Source organism: Anolis sagrei, chromosome 4 (assembly GCF_037176765.1).
Source record: "Anolis sagrei isolate rAnoSag1 chromosome 4, rAnoSag1.mat, whole genome shotgun sequence".
Taxonomy (NCBI): domain Eukaryota; kingdom Metazoa; phylum Chordata; class Lepidosauria; order Squamata; family Dactyloidae; genus Anolis; species Anolis sagrei.
The window spans coordinates 122,803,598-122,819,356 of NC_090024.1; the positions used below are offsets into that span (position 1 = coordinate 122,803,598).

General features: G+C 41.5%; 1 protein-coding gene across 1 annotated transcript in view; it reads right to left on the reverse strand.

Moving 5' to 3' along the window:
- LAMC2 (laminin subunit gamma 2) overlaps positions 1-15,759 on the reverse strand; it is a 77,759-nt gene that overhangs the window by 45,872 nt on the left and 16,128 nt on the right. The window contains exons 2-3 of the mRNA XM_060774488.2: positions 10,462-10,650; positions 4,341-4,476 (exon numbers count right to left, since the gene is read on the reverse strand). Coding sequence (XP_060630471.2) covers positions 4,341-4,476; positions 10,462-10,650 — 325 coding nt within the window. The remainder of the gene's footprint in view (positions 1-4,340; positions 4,477-10,461; positions 10,651-15,759) is intronic.

Below are 15,759 nucleotides of genomic sequence, written 5' to 3' on the forward strand. Positions count from 1 at the left end.
TTAGCCTCCTAACCCAGCCATCCATTTTGCCGCACTTGCAATTGAGCCTACGTAAGAATAATTGCATTTAGGAATCATGAGCCTCTAGCCACTTTTTGTTGTTGAACCATGACATTTGTTTATGATGTTGTCTGATTTGATCTTTTATTGTTTTTGGCTGTTTATTGTATCTCTGTGTTTGTTTTAATCTGTAATTTATTTATTTACTATTTATTTATTTACTATACTTGAATAATAATAATAATAATAATAATAATAATAAACAATTTTATTTACTGTATATATTCGAGTATAAGCCTAGTTTTTCAGCCCTTTTTTTAGGCTGAAAAAGTCCCCCTCGGCTTATACTCGAGTCAAGGTTATTTATTATTTTACTCTGTTATTATTAATATTTTATTACATTTATTATTTTACTCCATAAATTATTATTACATTTATCATTTTACTCTATTATTATACATTTATTATTTTACTGTATAATTGTTGTTATTGCTACATTCATTTTATTATTATTATTATTATTATTATTATTATTATTATTATTATCTTTATTTGTACCCCGCTAGCATCTCCCGAAGGACTCGATGTGGCTTACAAAGGCCAAGGCCTCAATACACAACATAACAATACAAAACCTAAAGCAAATTAAAAACAATTAAAGCAATATAAGCAACAAGCAATAAACAATACACTAAGACACAATAAAACTGGGCCGGGCCAGAGTAATGGGTACAGAATTAAAAGTGCGGATGTGACAGGTGGTATATAAGGATTATAGGGTAAGTGCAGTGTGCAGTGTGCGGCAATTTTAGTTCTACTAAAGTGCTTCTGGGACTTGTTATTGAAGATTCCTATTCTGGAAAGGCACATGGGAAGAGCCAGATCTTCAAGTTCTTTCTAAAGACTGCCAATGTAGAGGTCTGTCTAAGATCTTTGGGGAGGGTGTTCCAGATTCAGGGGGCCACCACAGAAAAGGCCCTGTCTCGCATCCCCACCAAACGAGCTTGGACACGGGCAGAATCACGAACAGGGCCTCTCCGGATGAACGAAGTGCACGCGTGGGTTCATAAACGGAGATTATTTTACTCTTTTTATTATTATTGTTGTTATTATTACATTTATTATGTTACTCTTTATTATAACTGGAAGGATATGTAAGCACATTAACACTGAAGAAGGTAAATAATCATTTAATCAGAGTTGGACAGTCTTATCTTAAATTACCGTTTTTGTAAATATTTAAATATATATAATCTACTGATTCCTCAATTAACGTAATTTAATTGGTATCTATTTTTATTTTGCAATTTACCAGTAGCTGCTGCATTTCCCACCCTCGGCTTATACTCGAGTCAATCTGTTTTCTCAGTTTTTTGTGGTAAAATTAGGTGCCTCGGCTTATATTTGGGTCGGCTTATACTCGAGTATATATGGTATATACTCTATCTCTCCAAGGAAACTCAGAGCGGTTCCCAGGTAACATCGCAAAACATACAAAGTAAAACAACATAACCATAAGATTAACAAAACAAAATATAAGCATAGAAATTGTCGCCATAACACACATATATTAAAAGTTATCCTGCCTGTTCAAGGCAATTTAAAAATTTAAAAGGCCGAGCTAAGATTTGTGCAAGCTCAAAAATTGTATACCGCCTTTCTCAGCCTATCGGCAACTCAAGGCAGCTTACAACAAGTCAGTGTACATAATAACAAAATACAAATTAAGCATTAAAACAACATAAAATTACAATTGAAACAATAAAACCAACATCATTATCATCAGCGTCCCCTAGTTAAAAACACTGTCCAAATTCCATTGTCAGTCATTCAATTTCCTATATCAGTTACTCTGCATTTGTAGATGCTTGCTCATATAACCATGTCTTAACTTGTCTCCAAAGTGTTAAGAGTGAGGGAACCGATCTAATCTCCTTAGGGAAGGCGTTCCATAGCTGAGGGGTCACCACAGAGAAGGCCCTGTCTCTCGTCCTTGCCAATCGTACTTGTGATGAATTCGGGATCGAGAGCAGGGCCTCCCCGGATGATCTAAAAGTCCTAGATGGTTCATAATTGCTGGGCATGTCCCTCTGTAAGCCGCCCCAAGTCTTTTCAGGGAGATTAAGGCAAGGTATAAAAATAAAATTATTATTATTATTATTATCATCATCATCATCAGAACAGGCTGCTGCCCAGAACATTGCACTTCCAGAGAATGCTGTGTGGGTTGTATTACCATATTACCATATTTTACTCCTCTCTAGCCAGCTAGTGATATGCCTTGAGAGCATTATGAACACTTACCTAGCTAAATTGTTTAGAACAGGGGTCCTCAAACTAAGGCCCGGGGGTTGAATACGGCCCTCCAAGGTCATTTACCCAGCCCTCGCTCAGGGTCAACCTACTGTATATACTCGAGTATAAGCCTAGTTTTTCAGCCCTTTTTTTAGGCTGAAAAAGTCCCCCTCAGCTTATACTTGAGTCAAGGTTATTTATTATTTTCCTCTATTATTATTTTTATTACATATATAATTTTACTCTATTATTATTACATTTATTATTCTACTCTATTATTATTACATTTATTATTTTACTCTATTATTATTATTATTATTTTTATTATTATTACATTTATTATTTTACCCTCTTTATTATTTTTGGAAGGAGACGTAAGCACATTTACATTGAAGGAGGTTAGAATAATGGGCAGTCTTATCTTAAATTTCAGTTTTATGTAAATATTTAATCTACTGATGCCTTAATTAATGTAGTTTTATTGGTATCTATTTTTATTTTGAAATTTACTAGTAGATGCTGCATTTCCCATTGTAGCGAGGGAGGGAGACTATTTCTTTATTTAAGAAAAAACTCTTTGCTCTTATAATGATTCAGTTTCTTTTATATTAGCTGGGACTTTCTGTGTGCTGTTTAACCTTTGTACAGGCAATGAGACACACTTCTGTATAACGAAGTAACACAGTTTATTTATAACTTCTAGCTCCAACGCTTGTGGTTACATTTGTGTTTTGTTGCAATCTTGAGGCTTACAGTCAGTATAATATACTTGGTTTACTTTTCTGAAATAGACTTTCAATGTTTCCCATTCACAAACATGTTACTTGCTTTACACACTCTTGACTGAAATAATATTCTGACTAAAGCACCACTGGCTTTCTTTATGTTCCTAAAACTTGAGCTCTATTTAACTAACTGTTTCTCTATATCAGTAGTCTTTAACACATCTTCATAACTGCTTATTTCTAACAAGAGTTCCTAACTCTTTTCTCTCACAGAAGTTCCTAACTGTCTCTCACAAACAGGAATCCCTAACTCTCCTCACAAACAGCAATTCCTAACTAACTCTTTTGACTCTCTAACTGCCTATTTTTTAAACTTTGGCTCCACCCCTTTGGAATGTGCAGCTCTTCTCTCTCTCCAACTGTCATTTTGGCCTAGCAACCTTTTCAAATCTTGAGCTTACACTAATCTGCATATGACCAGTCGGCTTCCATATGCAAATGAATCCAATCTCTGCTGTTGCTACCCTGTCTGTACCTATTCTTCCCTATCTGCCATATGTAAACATGGCAGATAGGGAAGAATAGAGCTATACACCAAAAATTGAACATAGAGTAGCAATTTTGCTACACCCATCCTCGGCTTATACACAAGTCAATACTTTTTCCCAGTTTTTTGTGATAAAATTAGGTGACTCGGCTTATATTCAGGTCGGCTTATACTCGAGTATATACAGTAAGTCTGAAATGACTTGAAAGCACACAGCAACAACAATCCTATCTCATCAGCCAAAAGCAGGCCCACACTTCCCACTAAAATACTAATAAGTTTATATTTGTTAAAATAGTTCTTCATTTTAATTATCGTATTGTTTTTTTGCACTACAAATAAGATATGTGCAGTGTGCATAGGAATTCATTCATGGTTTTTTTTTTCAAGTTATAATCTGGCCCTTCAACAGTTTGAGGGACTGTGACCTGGCCCTCTGTTTAAAAAGTTTGAGGACCCCTGGTTGAGAGCAAGACATTTCTATGCGACCCCAAGTTTATAGGTATATAAAATAGATATAAAAATCTAAGATTTACTGACAAGAAATCAACATTTGCAAGTTGTGCTAAACAGGCTGATTTTGCTTTTTGTCGAGTATAGCTGAAGCATCTTCTGCAGACTCCACGTAAACACTCCACAACAAATCTGAGCAAATGTCTAAAATAGCCACTATGATGTTCAGAAAACCTAGTGTTGCTTCCTAAGAACAGGATTATTTTTTAATTGAGAATTTACCAACACATAATCCTCCAGCATCTAAGAGCTCCACTTACTGTGTCTGCCCGGCAGGTAAGCAGCCAGCCTCTGAGAAGGAATGGAAATTGTGCTGGCATCTGTCACATTTATCACCTCTCACACCGGATTTGCAGTGGCATCGACCCTGGTTATCACACTGTACTCCAACAGAACCTAGGAGGAAGAAGAGGCCGTTGTATGGAAATGCAGTTTCAATTCTGATAGTTACAGAATGCATGGTTTATGAATCTTATTAGGTTACAGCATCCCAGGGGAATGTTACTTACTTAGGCGATCCCTCGTTGTCCGAGTAGGATTGTCTTCCAAGATTGGTGTACTGGCGGTGGGCTGTAGATGACTGTGAAGCTCTATTCTTGATCCGCATCTTCTCCCACAGTGAGGGCATTGGTTTCTAGGTGGAAGGTGGTCCCGGTCAGGGTTGGCTTGAAGTGCCTTCCTCTTGGCACATTTCTCTCTTTCGCCCTCCATTCATGCCTCTTCAAATTCTACAGCACTGCTGGTCACAGCTGACCTCCAGCTGGAAAGCTCAAGGGCCAGGGCTTCCCAGTTCTCAGTGTCTACGCCAGAGTTTTTAAGGTTGGCTTTGAGCCCATCATTAAATCTCTTTTCCTGTCCTACAGAACATTCCGTTTTCCGTTCTTGAGTTCAGAGTAGAGCAACTGCGTTGGGAGACGGTGGTCAGGTATCTGGACAATGTGGCCGGTCCAGCAGAGTTGTTGGCGGAGGAGCATCGCTTTAATGCTGGCGGTCTTTGCTTCTTCCAGCACGCTGATGGTTGTCCACTTGTCTTCCCAAGAGATTTGCAGGATTTTTCTGAGGCAATGCTGATGAAATCATTCCAGGAGTTGCATGTGATGTATGTAGACAGTCCAAAGGCGTATAGCAGGGTTGGGAGGACAATAGCTTTATAAACAAGCACCTTGGTATCCCTACGGATGTCCCGGTCCTCAAACACTCTCTGCTTTATTGGGAAAAAAGCTGCACTCGCAGAGCTCAAGTGGTGTTGTATTTCAGTGTCAATGTTGACTTTTGTGGAGAGGTGGCTGCCAAGGTAGCGGAAATGGAGTTGCATGTGATATCTGTAGACAGTCCACGTCTCACAGGCGTATAGCAGAGTTGGGAGGACAATAGCTGTACTCAAAGACCACTACCAGAAGATCCCTTTCCCAGAGAGACTCTGCCCCTGTGACTTGGGTCATGTAGAAACAATAGAACATGTGCTCCTTCAGTGCCCGTTCTACAGGGGTATCCGTGCCAGGTTTATCTTACCTCTGTTATGCGTATAGCAGGGTTGGGAGGACAATAGCTTTATAAATAAACACCTTGGTCTCCCTATGGATGTCCCAGTCCTCAAACACTCTGTGCTTCATTTGGAAAAAAGCTGCACTCGCAGAGCTCAGGTGTTGTTGTATTTTAGTGTCAATGTTGACTTTTGTGGAAAGGTAGCGAAAATGGTCAACATTTTCTAGTATTACACCACTAAGCTGTATCTCTGGCATTGGAGAGGGATTGGCTGGTGACTGCTGGAAGAGCACTTTGGTTTTCTCGATGTTCAATGACAGCCCGAGCTTCTTGTATGCTTCTGCGAAGGTGTTTAGAGTGGCTTGTAGGTCTTCTTCTGAATGTGCACATAGAATCATAGAATCATAGAATCAATGAGTTGGAAGAGACCTTATGTCCAACCCCCTGCCAAGAAGCAGGAATATTGCATTCAAATCACCCCTGACAGATGGCCATCCAGCCTCTGTTTAAAAGCTTCCAAAGAAGGAGCCTCCACCACACTCCGGGGCAGAGAGTTCCACTGCTGAACGGCTCTCACGGTCAGGAAGTTCTCCTCTCTTGTAGTTTGAAGCCATTGTTCCTTGTCCTACGACGTTGTCATCAGCATATTGGAGTTCTATAACCAATGTTGTTGTAACCTTGGTTTTGGCTTTCAGTCTGCTGAGGTTAAATACCATGCCATCTGTCCGATAGATGATTTCCACTCCGGTGGGAAGCTTCCCATCAACACGATGAAGTATCATAGCAATTAGATGGAAAATACGGTTGGAGCAATAACACATCCCAGGGGAATGTAGGAAAGCTGTCATAGCATAGTTATAATAAACACATCATTCCTACATGAAAAGTGGCCCTCGTAGTTCTGGGAGAGGTTGTGGCCTGAACATTGAGGCACTCTTAGGGTGGTCTTTGTCTGAAAAGCAATCTTGGAACACACACTCAGTCACACTCCCTTGCAGATTGAGATAGAGCTGGAATCTGTAACATTGCCAAAAATGAAGAGCCCGGAGAAGAGAGCTATTAAAGTTTGAAGTTGGTAAACTGCTTGATGGTACAGTTCCGAAAGGAAAGGATTTGCTTGTTCCAGACACTCAAAACTATGCCTATTCCATTTCTACAGAAACAAGTTATTTAAAATAGATCCCAAGGATCAAATGGGATATGATGTTGAACTTGCAGGGACGACAATCTTAAAATGCTTAAAATTCGTAAAATTTTGAGACTGTTTTTCTGCAGTCTCCAGCTCATCCTTTGATGAACTACACTCTTCTTTTGAATGTTTTTTCCCCTCCAGAATGCTTGTAAGTACCGTCTTCCTTATGGCATTTTTTCACATAATGTCACTCTTGAGAATACATTCAAACTACAAGAAAGGAGATTCCATCTGAACATTAGGAAGAACTTCCTAACTGTGAGAGCTGTTCAACAGTGGAACTCTCTGCCCCGGAGTGTGGTGAAGGTTCCTTTTTTGGAAGCTTTTAAACAGAGGCTGGATGGCCATCTGTCGGGGGTGCTTTGAATGCAATTTTTCTGCTTCTTGGCAGGGGGATGGACTGGATGGCCCATGAGGTCTCTTCCAACTCTTATGATTCTATGATTCCCTGGTATTTGTTATGAAGAACTTTGTTGGGCAGAGTTCTCTCCACTTTCCTGTTTCATCTAGGCTGTACAGGCATGCATGTACTTACATATTTAAACATGGTGATCATGTGTCCTTCTCTTTTGCAGGCTAAACATACCCAGCTCTTTAAGTCGCTCCTCATAGGGCTTGTTCTCCAGACCCTTGATCATTGTAGTCACCCTCCTCTGAATGTGTTTTGTTTGTCAATATCCCTTTTGAACTCTGGTACCCAGAACTGGACACAGTATTCCAAGAGGTAATTTGGGTATTTGTAATCTTACCACACTTTCCAGTCTGCTGAATTTTAGAGATTGCATTTTTTTTTATTTTAAACTTTGTCTTCTTTTCTTTCGTTCCTTTTTTACCTATACCTCAAATGGTTTTTTACAGAAATGCTTTGATATGTATCTTTTATGGAAATGCATTTTAATATGTGTGTTTGTAGAATTTTTATAGTGTTTGTGTGATTCTGACTGTGCTGTGTGACTCGCTTCGAACCATGGGGAGAGGTCGGGAAGAAATGAAATAATAATAATAATCATCATCATCATCAATACAACAGCTAGCAAAGTGATCTTGTCTGCTGTGGACTCATCTTGTTGTGTTTCAAACAACAACAACAACAACAACAACAATAATAAGAGACCATGAAAATGAACAAAATCTGGCTACCAGTATTAAAAAAAACTCTAAAACTACAACAGCAAAACAGCAGAGAGGAAACAACCAGGCACATCTTAACACCTCTCAACAAAAGATTTTCCCAGGCTCAGCCAGGCCTTCAAATGCTAATGAAGGTGGTCATGTCGCGACACAAGGAACACAGAAACATTCACACCTAGCTCCAGCAGAGAAGAGCTCTTTGCCCCACTCCAGCCATTCCACAGATATATAAACCCCTTTTTCCTAGTTCCAACAGACCTCACTACCTCTGAGGATGCTTGCCATAGATGCAGGCGAAACGTCAGGAGAGAATGCCTCTAGAACATGGCCCTATAGCCCGGAAAAACCCACAAGAACATAGTGATTCCAGCCATGAAAGCCTTCGACAATACAATAATAATAATAATAATAATAATAATAATAATGTAATACAGGTCCTTGTTTCAGTCCATTCTAATCACAAATATAAGCTCTATGTTGTCTTGAAATCCTATTTATTTTATAAAGAATCTCTCTTTTATTACATAAACATTCACATGAATGGCATCAAATGCATTGCAGAGTTTAAATTAAAGTTTTTTAGAACCACAAACAGAATCAGCTCAAGTCAACTGTAAGACAAAAAAATATATAATTTGTCTCCAGTCTTTTTCTCAGACTGCATCCCAACAAACCCAAGGGTCCAAACAGACTTTAGGGGGAATGTGAATTTCCTACAATTATGAACATTGTTGTTGTTCATTGATTCAGTCGTTTCCGACTTTTCGTGACCTCATGGACCAGCCCACGCCAGAGCTCCCTGTCGGCCGTCACCACCCCCAGCTCCTTCAAGGTCATTCCAGTCACTTCAAGGATGCCATCCATCCATCTTGCCCTTGGTCGGCCCCTCTTCCTTTTACCTTCCACTTTCCCCAGCATCATTGTCTTCTCCAGGCTTTGCTGTCTCCTCATGATGTGGCCAAAGTACTTCAGCTTTGTCTCTAGTATCCTTCTCTCCAATGAGCAGTCGGGCTTTATTTCCTGAAGTATGGACTGGTTGGATCTTCTCGCTGTCCAAGGCACTCTCATAACTTTCCTCCAGCACCACACTTCAAAAGCATCTGTCTTTCTTCGCTCAGCCTTCCCTAAGCTCTCACATCTGTAGTTGACTATGGGGAATACCATTGCTTTTACTATGTGGATCTTCGTTGCCAGTGTGATGTCTCTACTCTTCACTATTTTGTCGAGATTGGACATTAGGACATATGTTTAGTTTCTAACCATCAATGACAAAAGAAAGTATATTGAAAGTAAAATGTGTAGGTGAGAAAAATTACTTCCTCTAACAATGAACCATTTTTTATCACTTGAAGGACTCCCCTTTTGAAAATGTAATTGAACATATTGTCAAGTTTGATCCTCACTGGGAAAATGGGTACCTGCTTAAAAGGAAACTGAAGGCAATTATGGCTTCCTGACGATGCCAATTTGTATTATTAATGTGATTGTCTCAATCACAGTGGCACAGTGGGTTAAACCCCTGGCAGGACTGAAGACCGACAGGTCGCAGTTTCGAATCCGGGGAGAGGCGGATGAGCTCCCTCTATCAGCTCCAGCTCCTCATGCAGGGACATAGAATCATAGAATCATAGAATCAAAGAGTTGGAAGAGACCTCATGGGCCATCCAGTCCAACCCCCTGCCAAGAAGCAGGAATATTGCATTCAAATCACCCCTGACAAATGGCCATCCAGCCTCTGTTTAAAAGCTTCCAAAGAAGGAGCCTCCACCACACTCCGGGGCAGAGAGTTCCACTGCTGAACGGCTCTCACAGTCAGGAAGATCTTCCTAATGTTCAGATGGAATCTCCTCTCTTGTAGTTTGAAGCCATTGTTCCGCGTTCTAATCTCCAAGGAAGCAGAAAACAAGCTTGCTCCCTCCTCCCTGTGGCTTCCTCTCACATATTTATACATGGCTATCATATCTCCTCTCAGCCTTCTCTTCTTCAGGCTAAACATGCCCAGTTCCCTAAGCCGCTCCTCATAGGGCTTGTTCTCCAGACCCTTGATCATTTTAGTCGCCCTCCTCTGGACACATTCCAGCTTGTCAATATCTCTCTTGAATTGTGGTGCCCAGAATTGGACACAATATTCCAGATGTGGTCTAACCAAAGCAGAATAGAGGGGTAGCATTACTTCCCTAGATCTAGACACTATGCTCCTATTGATGCAGGCCAAAATCCCATTGGCTTTTTTTGCCGCCACATCACATTGTTGGCTCATGTTTAACTTGTTGTCCACGAGGACTCCAAGATCTTTTTCATGAGAGAAGCCTCCCACAAGGATGGTAAAACATCCAAAACATCTGGGCGTCCCCTAGGCAATGTCCTTGCAGATGGCCAATTCTCTCACACCAGAAGCGACTTGCAGTTTCTGAAGTCGCTCCTGACACGACAAAAAAAAATTCACATTTTGTGTTATATATACACCTTAAAAACATGTGGATAGCAACACAATAGCAAGCTCCAGCACCACTTCCATAGCCAATTGTTCTGCATTCAAGGTGGCTAAGGGTTCCTCCTACATTCCTGCTTACCTGTAGGGTTGCAGTTGCATGCCACACAACCATTTTGATCACGCTGCCGATAGAAGCCCTCTTTACACCGTTCGCAGTGAGGCCCCTCTGTGTTGTCAATACAATTGAGGCACACGTATCCATTTCCTGTTCGTCTGAGTAATTCAGTGTCGAACATGCACTGTCTGGATTTCCCATTGCAATCGCAAGCTGAAAACGAAAGAGAATGACTATTAGACAAAATAGACCTGCACAACATTTTTAGACCTTTGTTTGCATAATTAATTTGTCATCTGGTGTTTGAAGACTACATTCAGCTTGTATATCCAGAGTCAACCAAAACGTCATGGTATAACATGTACCTGGAGTGCCTGATACAGACTATTGGCTGGTCAGAGTCACAGGTCTCCAGACATGTTGAACTTCCTCAACAGGCTAATATGCTATATTTGAGGGGGGGAGGACTACACACCATTTCCCACCTGCAATCTGAATTAGTGTAGCATAGTCTTCCATGTTACTTGTAATTTTCACAAATTGTGTTGTGGGGCTTTCACAAGGGTTAGGCATGGGAAGTTGAAGAAGGTGCTGCCTTTCCATGACAGTGTTCAATTTCTCTATCTCTTTGTTTCATTGTTTTTCCCCCATGCATCAAATAACGATGATAGATAACAGAATGGGGTATAAGAAAGCAATACAAATCTGCTGCTACCATCTGTACCAGGAATGGGCAAACTCAGGCCCATTGGCCAGATGCAACCACTTGGGCTCTTCCCTCTGGCTCTCGTCTGCCTTGGCCTTCCTCTCAGCCTGTGAGCATGATAGCCTGTCATGGCCCCAGGTTGAGAGGAAGACCAAGGCAGAGACACAATGATGCCAAGAGCTCTCCAAAGAGCTCTTGGTAGTGGCATTTCTCCTCTGCTCATCCTTGCTTGTTACATAAAAATAAGTGCCAAGTAAATTGCCCTGGGAATAAGTTTCTACAAGGTATTACAATCATGAAGAAGGAGGAGGAGGAGGAGGAGGAGGAGGAGGAGGAGGAGGAGGACTCTGCAGGGAAGCAGATGAAACAACAACACATCCTCAGCTGCTGCAAGAAGACTGCACAGACGGACTACAAGCAGAGGCATAACACCATTGTTCAGATGATTCATTGGAACTTGTGCCACAAATACCATCTGCCTGCGACAAAGAACTGGTAGGATCACAAGCCGGAAAAAGTTACAGAAAATGAACACATCAAGCTACTCTGGGACTTCCAAATTCAGACAGACAGAGTTTTGAAGCACAATACTCCTGACCCTACGATCGTGTTGAAAAACAAAGTATGGATTGTTGATGTTGCAATCACAGGTGACAGTAGGATTGAAGAGAAACAACTGGAAAAGCTGACACAATATGAGGATTTAAAGATCGAACTGCAAAGACTCTGGCACAAGCCAGTCAAGGTGGTCCCAGTGGTGATCGGCACACTGGGTGCAGCGCCTAAAGACCTTGGCGTGCACTTAAACACAATTGGCACTGACAAAATTACCATCTGCTTATGTTATTGTTTTATTGTTTTAGTTGATTTTAATTGCTTGTATTGTTATTGTTATTGCTTGTATTGTTGTATTATGGGCTCCGCCTCATGTAAGCTGCACCGAGTCCCTTGGGGAGATGGTAGCGGGGTATAAATAAAGTTGATTGATTGATTGATCTGCCAGTTGCAGAAGGCCACCTTACTGAGATCTGCACACATTATTCGCCAATACATCACACAGTCCTAGACACAGTCCTAGACACTTGGGAAGTGTCCGACATGTGATCCAATTCAACAGCCAGCAGAGTGTCTGGTGTGGACTCATCTTGTTGTGTATCAAATAATAATAATAATAATAATAATAATAATAATAATAATAAACGTTATTTATACCCCACCACCATCTCCCCAAGGGGACTTGAGACGGCTTACATGAGGTCAAGCCCAACAATACAGCAATGTAAATTAACAACATACAATGACAGTAAAATATAAAAATTAAAGTAAAAAATAAAATACAAGAAACAATATAAATAAGCATATGAAGCAATGTAAAATCACAATAATTTAAGCACAGAAAATAAATCACAGTGGGCAGGGCCGATAGCAAGGATTAAAAGGTTTAAAAACACTGGGTGAGAAGGCAATGTATTGTATCTGGATTAAGGCATTTGCCAGGTCAGTGTAATCACAAATGAACAGATATTACAGAGTTATTAATGTGCATAAGTAGCTGATACAAAATTTGAATACATGGCAATTTTCCAGCCCAATTTTGTGGACACAACTTTTAAAGTTCTGGAGCATTTGTGAAAAGTATTGTGCCACCCTGGCCAGGGTGGTCCATGCCTTAGTCACCTCCAGATTGGACTACTGTAATGCACTCTACGTGGGGCTGCCCTTGAAGACGGCTTGGAAATTTCAGTTGGTCCAACTGGCGGTGGTCAGGATGTTAACTGGTGCTCCTTACAGGGAGAGGTCAACCCTCCTGTTTAAGGAGCTCCATTGGCTGCCATTCATTTTCCGGACCCAATTCAAGGTGCAGGTGCTTACCTACAAAGCCCTAAACGGTTTGGGACCAGCCTACCTGCGTGACCGCATTTCTGTATACGAACCCACACGATCTCTTCGATCATCTGGAGAGGCCCTGCTCGCAATCCCACCTGCATCGCAAGCGCGATTGGTGGGGACGAGGGACAGGGCCTTCTCCGTGGTAGCCCCTCGACTCTGGAACTCACTCCCTAAGGACATCAGGCATGCCCCAACACTGGCAGTCTTTAGGAGGAGCTTGAAAACATGGTTGTTCCAGTGTGCCTTCCCAGAATAAGGAAACTCCAAGCAATTTGTCCCAAATGCACTTTATTAGAGATTTAGGATCGTCTGCACGCCTCACCTATCTCCAAAATACCTATCCTATTTCACCTGGTAATGCCCAGCATTTTTAAACAGTTTTAATTATTACATTTGGCCCTGCCATAGGTTCTTTTAATGCATCGTGGTGTTATTGTTAATGTTTACTGCTTGTTTATGAGTCTATTTATTGTTGTATTGTTGTTTTTACTTATGTATTTTGGCTTGGCCTATTGTAAGCTGCACCGAGTCCTTTGGGAGATGGTAGTGGGATATAAATAAAGGATTATTATTATAATTATTATTATTATTATTACGGTTTTGCTAGACAAATTGTCCATTAACAGATAAGTCGTTAATCAACCATTTGTCTAACAAAACCATAAGACATAACAGCTAAATTTAATTTCCTACAGAAATACCACGTGGCTTATTTTAGATGCTAATTATCTTCCGAAGTCCAGATTTGCACTGAATGTTTTTTCCCCTCCAGAATGCTTGTAAGTACATGCATGCCTGTACCGCCGAGATGAAACAGAAAAGGGGAGAGAGCTCTGCCCAGGAAACATCTTCAAAACAAATACTAGCGAGAATGTATTCTTGAGAGTGACATGTCGGCCTCTTTCACATCCCAAAGAAGTCAGATGTACCAAAACCTTTTTGTTGCCTTTCCCCTAAACATGCTCTTACTCTCAAGTATGAGTCTTGGAGACCCAGAGAACAGCACCCACCAGCTGCTCAAGCTAATCCTCCAGTCGGCTGCCAACACATACGATCAGGTTCAGGCATGACACTTGCATTCCAAGCACCTGAGCGGCTCCTACGTGTCAGACCTAGGCAGGGTTTGCCACGGCTGCCAAGCCAAGTAGAGCTGATCTCATTCCCTTCAAACCTCGCTCAGCAACACCTGGAATTTAATCGGCCTGCTCCCCCAGGCAGTGCCTCCGCTCATGTGCCTGTCAGCACCGCAGCTTCATTCACTTTTTGAAACTCCCCAAGGTGCTCCTGCCAAAGCCCTCTTGTTCCTTCAGAAGTAGGTCATTTGCTGCTTCCTCAGTTGCACAGGCAAAACATGATACAAAACTCTGACGTTTCCTCCAGATCTTTTAAAAAGCCAAAATGACTAGGGTTGGCACAAAATGGAAACGAGTGAGCTGCCATCCTTATCCGTATCCACCATAGAATCATAGAGTTGGAAGAGACCTCATGGACCATACTCTTTGCCTGAGCGGATCGCTGGGGTCTTTCTTTGAGGCTCAAACCTTCTGAGTAACGGAGTCCACTTCAGGTTTAAAACAGCAAACAGGGTACTTATTAACAAAGTCCTTGTAGACTTGGCTCAGCTTATTAATGTTACCAACAGTCAATGAGTACAGATATTGAGGCAACTTTCCTCCAAAAGGTATAATGAATTGTGGAATTCTTCTACCCTAATCTTGAGCCCCAATGGTAAGAAAAAGCAGGTTTTTCTCCTATCTATAACTCAAAATCCACTTTGGAGGCAAATGCCCAATACTATCTATCTAAATACTCAATAGCTCTTCTATTGATCTATCTATAATTTCTCTAGCATAATAAACTCTATTATTATTATTATTATTATTATTATTATTATTTATTTGTACCCCGCTAGCATCTCCCAAGGGACTCGATGCGGCTTACAACAGGCCGAAGCCACAGAACAACAATACAGCAAAACAATACAAAGCAAATTAAAAACAGTTAAGCAAGTAAACAAAACAGTAACAATACATCAGACAATTATTAAAACTGGGCCGGCCAGAGTAGTGGGTACAGGATTAAAAGTGCTGATATTGTGGGAGGAATATAGGGTTATAACGTAAGTGCAGTGTGCGGTGTGCAGTGATCGTGGTTCTACTAAAGTGCATCTGGGACTTGGTGTTGAGGTTCCTAATCTGGAAAGGCACATCGGAACAGCCAGGTTTTCAAGTTCTTCCTGAAGACTGCCAGTGTGGGGGCCTGTCTAAGATCTTTCGGGAGGGCATTCCAAAGTCGGGGGGCCACTACACAAAAGGCTCTGTCTCGCGTCCCCACCAAGCGCGCTTGCGACGCAGGCAGGATCACAAGCAGGGTCTCTCCAGATGACCGGAGTGAGCGTGTAGGCTCATAGATGGAGATGCGGTCAAAGCAGGTAGGGTGGTCCCAAACCGTTCAGGGCTTTGTAAGTGATCACCTGCACCTTAAATTGGGCTCGGAAGATAAATGGCAGCCAGTGGAGCTCCTTAAACAGGAGGGTTGACCTCTCTCTGTAATGAGCCCCAGTTAACATCCTGGCTGCTGCCCGTTAGATCAGTTGGAATTTCCGAGCCGTTTTCAAGGGCAGCTCTACGTAGAACGCATTGCAGTAATCCAGTCTAGAGGTGACCAAGGCGTGAACCACCCCGGCCAGATCAGCCTTCGCGAGGTACGGTCGCAGCTGGCGCACA